At 35.6% G+C, this 8,350-nt stretch overlaps 2 protein-coding genes across 2 annotated transcripts; both read right to left on the reverse strand.

Moving 5' to 3' along the window:
- Positions 1–36: 36 nt before the first annotated feature.
- On the reverse strand, positions 37–1,493 carry LOC121731625 (rRNA N6-adenosine-methyltransferase METTL5). Its single transcript, XM_042121146.1, has 4 exons — positions 1,359–1,493; positions 939–1,153; positions 634–774; positions 37–276 (listed from the first exon to the last, which is right to left on the reverse strand). Exons 1-4 carry the CDS (start codon positions 1,491–1,493, stop codon positions 132–134), a joined length of 636 nt encoding a protein of 211 aa, XP_041977080.1. The 3' UTR covers positions 37–131.
- A 4-nt stretch (positions 1,494–1,497) lies between these two features.
- On the reverse strand, positions 1,498–2,218 carry LOC121731626 (SOSS complex subunit C homolog B). The gene is made up of 3 exons (XM_042121147.1): positions 2,042–2,218; positions 1,760–1,923; positions 1,498–1,653 (listed from the first exon to the last, which is right to left on the reverse strand). The coding sequence occupies exons 1-3, from the start codon at positions 2,070–2,072 to the stop codon at positions 1,498–1,500; spliced, it is 351 nt and encodes a 116-aa protein (XP_041977081.1). The 5' UTR covers positions 2,073–2,218.
- Between the last annotated feature and the right edge of the window lie 6,132 nt (positions 2,219–8,350).

Below are 8,350 nucleotides of genomic sequence, written 5' to 3' on the forward strand. Positions count from 1 at the left end.
GCTATTGATCATGCATCTGTATAAAAAAATCAAAGATAATTATTTAAAAACTTACTTTTAATTCACGCTGGAATTCATTTTACACTTAACCATTTCTTACATTGTATAAATAAATACAAAAAATTGTCTAGTCAGTGATGCAACCTCCATAGATCTACAGCAATGTCCCGAGACTGCTGTTTGTGGAACTTGTATGAGGCGCTCAGGTTGTACCTCAGTTCTGCTACGACAGTACCTTGGACTCCCCACTCTTTAACTTTCTTTTGAATATGTGATCTACAAAGGGAGGAAATATAAGTTATTTATTTCTAGTAGAAAATCACCGCACGCGAACGCGCCGCCTTTTAGAATTCGTTGTATGAAATGATGTGAAACTCGCACATTCGTCCGCACCATACGCGGTACTCGCCGCATTTCGTGTACTATGCGGTGTTTGACACGTACGGCGCGTATGGTGCTGATAAATGTGCGATCAGCATAAAGTTATCTATTTCCATAGAATTCATAATTTGGTTTGGTTAGTTAAATTAACATTGTGTAATCTATAAACAAAAGTGCTCTGTTTATAGTTATACAAATAGAAATATAAGTTGTCAGTAACAGTAATACATTAAAAAATTTGAGTCAACTTACCTTGTAGATGATTTATGTAGTGAGAAAACACTATCAGAAGCTAAACTCAGTCCCATCTGTAAGAACTTCATGTCTACTCCAGCATTGTTTTTTGTCCCAAACGGCGGATTCATTATCACTGTATCGAATTGATTATTGTTTCTGCAAAAAGAAACTTATATTTAACATTTTTACAAATTGAATCTACTGTACCATGAAATTTTATAAAATTTAATTTTTTTTTATTAAACTGCCATCAGCTTTCACTTAACCTCAGATGGATGATAGTGACTCTTTATTTATGACCAAAAATTCATGATACTTACCTAAAAATATTTGATTTTAAAAAATCACACTGTATAATATCTATATTTGTGACCTCCATTTCATCAATGTTCTCTTGTAAAGTTTCTAGAACATCTTCATCTATGTCTATTGCGGTAACGGCTCCAGCACCAAGGAGGGAAGCTCCAAGTGCAAGCATACCTGGACCACATCCTGCATCAAGTACTGCCTTGTCTTCTAGTGCATTGAATTGTGTCTATAATTTGAAGTCTTATTTAAAAATAACCTACTTAGATAATAAAAAATATAGTGTAAGTAATTTAAACTTGAGAATCCCAAACTCATTTAGTCTTAATTATATTCCTTGAAGTCCAGACAAGGTTTATACGGTGAGAAAATTAAGGATACAAAGTTCTTGGGTTATCTAGTTATAAAGCTATAAATTAAAAATAAAACCTTACCTGCATACAATACAAAGATGTAGCAGCTATATGTGCTGGTGTCTCATACTGTTCAAATTGTATTTTAGGTTTTGAAAAACCTGCTACATTACTTAGATAACCTTCAAGGTTTTTTAATTTCATAACCGCTGCCATGTTTTCATTTATTATCAAATCTCGGCAGTACAGGCAGTATTTGGTTACCAAAGGATGAGTCTTGAGATACAAAATAACCACAGGATGTGGCGTTTGCGTGTTGCAGTGCTGCCCTGTGGCTAGTGTTTACAATATTTGCTTCGGGAAGTTGTGGGAACCCCTAAAAATAGTTTAAATAAGTAAAAAAATAGGAGTGACAATCAATACTTTTCAGTTAGTAAAAGACATGTAACATGTTGACCTATTTTAAAAAATACGAATCTTACAGCAGTAGCAGAGAGTGGTGGAATAGAACACATAGGCAGCTGGCTGACGGGATTCGACTGTGTTAGAGATATAGTCGTGGCAGTGAGTGGCGTAACAGCACCCTGTTTCAAAAGCATCTGTTTCTTTAACTGTAATTCTTCTAAAATTTTTCTGTTTGTCAACTCTAGAAAATAAAAACATTTTAATCTTAGTAGCATTTCACGTATAATCTTGATGTTAATAGCAGTTAACTTAAATAAGCTTAACAATTCAGATAAATTGAGTAATAAGCAAACTATAACCTCTTTGTGCATTAGGTTGAGGAAACGCCATCAAAGCAAGCAGTAATAAAGTTTCGATAAAAAAGGTCTTTCATGAATTGATTATGAGATGATGATACAGTTTTGAGAAATTGTTAATATTTATTTGAAAAAGTTTACTTTATTTTCAATGAAAATAGAAATATGAGCTAGAAGTCGTTGAACTCGAAACTTCAAAAGTCAAATTTGAAATGTCAATGTCATTTTGGTACTTTGACAATACCTTTTTTAAATTTATAGTAGAGAAAAAAGCACTTATTCCACCTTACTAAATTTAGACGTCTAAGTGCCTGTCTCACCACTTTCTGATAAAGTGCCTATGCCTAATAGGCTATTTACAACTGTTTTGACAGATTTTCCATACTTGATCTGTGAAGTTAATTGGCGGATAGCCTTATCAGGAAGTGGTGAAACAGGCCCTAAATGATTCAGTAACTAAATTTAGTCAAGTGGAATAGCATTTAGTAACTTTCTAAATGCTATTCGACTTGACTAAATTTAGTTAGGTAGGTACCGTAAAACTGGCTGAAAAGGGACGTAGGTGTAAATAGGGACGAAACCGATAAAAATATTTTAAAAGAAACCTTACAGTCATGCTATAAGGTGTCAAGTATTTTTTGGTTTTAAAGTGAAGTAGAATTATTATTCCTTTTGATGGCAACACTCAAACACCATGAAGTTGGCTACAAGACATTGAGACTTCAGTTCAAAAAGTGCCTTCAAATAACGGTGAATTATGTCGCTTCAAACTTTATCAATAAAAAAGTAAATAGTGTATTCTTTGTTGTAAAAGTGAATTTTATTATATCTTTATTTATTCTTAAATAAAATGGCACACAGTAAGAACTTGTTTTTTACTTATTATAGCTAGGAAACCCACATTTTCACAAGTCATACATTTTTATCTTGAATTGTAGTAAATGGGGATGAGAATTGGGTGAATAGGGATCAGTGCTAGGCTGAAAGGGACGCCGTATTAAATAAATAGATACGAGTAAGAGATGTATGTAGACGATTAATGTTTGGAATGAAACAATTTCACTAGGGCTGTTACAATTTACTTTTCTAATCTATATGAATAAAAATGAATCCATAATATTTCCCTTGGTCACGTGGTCACGACATCAAGCGTAAACGGCTCTACCGATTTCGTTGAATTTTGGTATAGAGATACTTTGAGTCCCGGAAAAGAACATAGGATACATTTTATCCCGGAAAAATGTACCGTTACTGCACAATATACTTTTATGTTTTGCGCGAAAACTATTCAATCGATTTTGATGAATTTTGGTATGGAGATATGTACTTTGAGTCTCGGGAATGGACAAAGGATACATTTTGTCCCGGAAAATGTACGATTCCCGCACAATAAGAAATTATAATGACTGATTATTTTTTTCTTTATTGTGACAGCCCTGACAAATTTCCCTAATAACCCTGCTTTCATCCCTATTAACTGCCATCTGAAGTATAAATAGGGATGACCTTATTTTTATTAATATTACAAGAACGGCACAACTTAAACACATTTTTACGATCTTGTAGCTTAATTCAAGAGTTAATTCAAAAATTTGAACATTGACGAAAGCTAGACTTTACACAGTTACAAGTATTTTCAGTTCATAGTTGAAAACTGTCCCTATTCAGCCAGTTTTACGGTACTGAACACGGAATATATAACACTAAAGGAAGGGCCATAGCAAGTAAGTTTCATTGAAACTGCTGTCGCCAAACTCACACAGTAACATTTTACGCACACAAAAGAAATAACCAATCACAAAGAGATTTCTTTTTTAATTACAATGTCGAAAAAACAACCCTAACCCTTTTGAAATAAAGAAGAATTTAAATTTAGCAATACCGGCTCTGACTACCGAGTTCAGTTATTCAACGCTAGATGGCGCTTGACAGCTAAATATGATAAGACTTGAAGCTGTACGCAATTTTACACCTTACGTCAACTAACGTAATGTTTAAATCCGTACTCACGAATTTCCTTTTGCGTGCGAGTTAAGTTATGTCCAGCTGGACATAACTATGGCACGCGGGCCACGCCTATATGCCCTTTCCTGTAGTGTTATATATTCCGTGGTACTGAATCATATTTAGACGTCTAAATTTTGTAAGGTGGAATAAGGGCTAGAAAGGTAGGTGTGGTCTCATCATAAAGTTAATTCATACGTGGGAGAGCCATGCTTCAGCACGAATGGGCCGGCTCGACCGGAGAAATACCACGTTCTCGCAGAAAATGTCAATGGTGTTGGGTACTTTTAAGTTTTAGTTACTTTTAATTACTGTCTTGATTTATTTATTTGATATTTATTTTAATTTTCTGCATTTTGTAAATATACAACACGATACAACATAAACATTTACTTTGTAGTTTGTACAATGGAATCCGAGAATGGAATTTATTTTTCTTTTGACAAATGACGCAAGTATTTCACCACAGATTCATGACGTCGTGTGTTGCCAATAATATTATAGTTACCTGTAGCGGCGGCGCGACTCGCGAGACGGCTTTGTCGCGATGCGACACAGTCAGTCGTCGGCCGTCGCGCCAATTTTTTAGTTTTTAGTTACTTATTAATAATTAGTAGATATAATTTTTATTTTTCTTTTTTATGTTGTATTTTATCTATATATCATAAAATACAACATAAATATATGTATATAATATATTTATGTTGTGTTTTATCTAAAGTGTTTGCTAGCTATTCTACTTGGTTTATAGTGATACCCATGTCGTCACCAATGGCTCTTGCGGAAGACCGACGCTGAATATGCCCTTGGGTGTACCATGCCGAGCATGAGCCAATTTGCGGCTGCTAATTGGAATTATATATTATCTTGTAAATCTGCACCATGTATGAATGAATGTATAGTTGCAAATAAACTTTATTATTATTATTATTATTAAAACCGGCATGAATCAGCGCTAGCGCTGTGTTTCGCCGAGTGAGTGAGTTTACTGGAGGCCCAATCCCCTACTTTATTCCCTTCCCTACCCTCCCCTAATTACTTCTCATCCCTACCCTCCCCTATTACCCTGTTCCCTCTTAAAAGGCCGGCAACGCACCTGCAGCTCTTCTGATGCTGCGAGTGTCCATGGGCGACGGAAGTTGCTTACCATCAGATGACCCGTTTGCTCATTTGCCCCCTTATTTCATATAAAAAAAATATATATACCTAGCGGAATAGAGCAACAATCTCGAGCTGTCAAACGAAACCAAAATTGGTTTCATATCTGTGTGTAAAAATATGTGTACGTATACACTTACACAAGCATGATTGAACATGATTTCTATGATAATAAATTGTCAACTTGCGGCACGTGCCGACTGGACGTCAAAAAAGAGTGCTGCTGTCATGTATCACACGTCTCTTTTTACCACGCAGTGTTACTGATAGTGACATCTCTCTTGCTCAGACCTTTTTTTTTCTATTCCGGTAGGTATAACATATTAACTTTATTGGTCTATTAATACCCTTCGAGCAGTTCTCGCCCGTAAAGTTAATATAGGTATACTAAGTAAGTAATACTAATATGCCTAGTGGAATAGAATTTATAGAGCAATAATCTTGAGCTGTCAAACGAAACCAAAATAGATTTATGTCTGTGTGTATAAATCTGTTAAAAAAAGTGAAGAAATTATAAAGTGGCAAAATCGTAGTGTCATCCCTTTCAAATCAATCTAAGAAAAAAGGGATGACACTGCGATGTGGCCACTTTTTTATTTCTTCACCTTTTTGACAGCTATAAAAATACCGGTCGGAAGATCTTCCTTTGCGGTCGAGACGCATATCCCACATGGTGACCCTCGACAGAACACGCCTCCTTCATCATCATCACTCCCCGCCAGCATCGCCTCATCGGGTACCTCGTCCACTTGCCGCAATGTACCGCGGCCTGGGCGATTTCACATCGGCATCATCGGGCTTTCTCACTACACCGACCGGTCAGCAAACAGAGCGCATCTCTCCTGGTCAGCACGTAGCATCGGCCCCGCACCGCAGCTTTTTATACCATACGTAGTGATTATAATATTTTCTTTGTTTAAACCGAACCGCATCCAAAATTACTCAGGTTCCGCAGGTTGAGTATAGCTGCTATAGACTCCCGAGTCCTGACTCCTGAACTCCAGACTCGTAAGAGTCTAAAGATACAAGATGACGCTCGATTGGCGAAACGGGGCTGCCGTTGCGCCAAGATTCATTTATGGCGCAGTACATTTTTTTCGGGTTAAAAAGTATCCATGTCCTTTCCCGAGACTCAAAATATTTGCCAATTAACAAATTTCGTATTTTTAATATTAATACGGATGTATTACACCGGCCAATTTCATTATAGAACCAAAATTTATAATTGATTGCTTGTAGAGTTCAACCATTTCTAATTTACGACGAGGGTTAGAAGTTAGAACGCGACGTAAGGTTATGGTAATTAACGGCTCAAGTGGGCGCCACTTAAGTCTAAGGCCGGTATAAATAGTCAGTACTCAAGATGCATCTCGGTCTCAAGACACGGTTCAGGCTCTGTAATTGGTTGGCTGTCAAAATTTGGACCAATTACAGAGCCGAACCGCGTCTTGAGACCGGGTCGCATCTTAAGTACTGACTATTTATACCATAGCCTTAGGCCGGCCAACCAATCACAGAGCCTGAACCGTGTCTTGAGCTTGAGACCGAGATACATCTTGAGTACTGACTATTTATACCGGCCAAATAGTTGTCGGCATAATTAAAAAACCCAACATCTTTGAAGCCGTAAGAAGTATTGAGACGTATACATACTTAGAATTACAATAATTATTGTAGCTAGACTAACTAAATCAAGGTAGGGAAAATAAAAAACAATGTTTTCATATAAAAGCATTTATTTTAAAACAATGTAGGTAATATACTTTCTGATTCTTGGCAAAACAGTCTCACATAAGCAAGTCAACATTTGGCCTTTCTTAATAATAAACATAAGAATAGCATGCGCTGCCACAACTCACAAAAAATATAAACCGACATATCAGAGAAATAACAGTATAAAGAACGCAATACAAAATCACATAGTACATATGTATATTTGTATTCAGCATTGCATCTATTGAGCAACCTTAGACATAATTTGTTTAAAATATTCTAAATAAAAAGAGAATTATTTTCTACAATTGACTCACAATATTTGAAATATATCAAAAAAAATCTACCTTAATTATATTATATTCTTCACAAGAGCTGACATAGAGTCCACAATGGGTCTGTGGTGATATGATAAAATTTGATAATAAATGCAACGTAAAAATAGAATTCAAGTTGCTTTTTCGATCACGATTACAAAAATATTTATATAACAATTTAGAAATTATCATAACATCTTTCTTATAAACAATTTGGAATAATATTGCACTAGCTCAAAGCTTAAATCGTCCGTGCATCGTATAAATATATAAATATAGTAACAAACCAACACAGCTCACCATATATTAAGATTATATGACTCGAATCACACGTATATAGGACGACAACCTTCTCAACACCGCATCACAAGTCGCGCGACAATTACATTGCATTGTATATTTACCTAACCATATATTTTTAGAGTAAAACCTCTCCCAATAAAAATATTTCAACAAACCCTGTGGAGTTGTCGACCTATCCGAAGCCTTCCCCCGGTTGTTGCCTTTTTAAATTTAAAGAAATATACCAGAGCAGGCATCAGGTGTATAAAAGGAACTAAATTGAGATACTTTCGAATGCCATCAATGACTGACGATTCAGGTAAAGCTATCACACAAGCTTTTTACTAGTGATGACTAGAATTTACAAAGGAAAATCATTAATTATATCTACACGATGATATTTATCACCATAATTAAAATAAATGATATTTAAAATTTTGGAATATAAAAAAAATGTAAACCGCCAATCGCCATCGAATCTATAAAAAAGGCGCAAAAATGTACAACGACATTACGCTAATAGCTACACTATAACAATGATGCCTGAACTTTAAACAGTACAAAAAAGCAACACCCGGGGCCTTACCCCAAATCACATATCACAACAAGTGTTGATTTGTTGGAAATAACTGATTTCACAGCACAGGAACAAACACATTCTGGACTAAAATTAAAATCTGAAAAATGATAACAACGGTTCTTTCGGGACTAGCACATAATTTTGGCACAACACTCGCCCGTCGGCGCAGTGGCATCGTTGTTGGTCATATTTACAAATATTCGCTCAGTTAACAGAGAATTAGACGTAGATTACACGGTCAACTTCGGAAATCTCTTT

This window comes from Aricia agestis, chromosome 11 (genome assembly GCF_905147365.1).
Source record: "Aricia agestis chromosome 11, ilAriAges1.1, whole genome shotgun sequence".
In the NCBI taxonomy this organism is placed as follows: domain Eukaryota; kingdom Metazoa; phylum Arthropoda; class Insecta; order Lepidoptera; family Lycaenidae; genus Aricia; species Aricia agestis.

Coding starts and splice junctions, on each gene's coding strand:
- LOC121731625 (XM_042121146.1), bottom strand. CDS start 1,493: ATGGCAGCGGTTATGAAATTAAAAAACCTTGAAGGTTATCTAAGTAAT. Junction 1,154..1,358: donor CATCTTTGTATTGTATGCAG/GTAAGGTTTTAT, acceptor TTCAAATTATAG/ACACAATTCAATGCACTAGA. Junction 775..938: donor TTAAAATCAAATATTTTTAG/GTAAGTATCATG, acceptor TTCTTTTTGCAG/AAACAATAATCAATTCGATA.
- LOC121731626 (XM_042121147.1), bottom strand. CDS start 2,072: ATGGCGTTTCCTCAACCTAATGCACAAAGAG. Junction 1,924..2,041: donor TCAACCTAATGCACAAAGAG/GTTATAGTTTGC, acceptor TTTATTTTCTAG/AGTTGACAAACAGAAAAATT. Junction 1,654..1,759: donor CACCACTCTCTGCTACTGCT/GTAAGATTCGTA, acceptor AACTATTTTTAG/GGGTTCCCACAACTTCCCGA.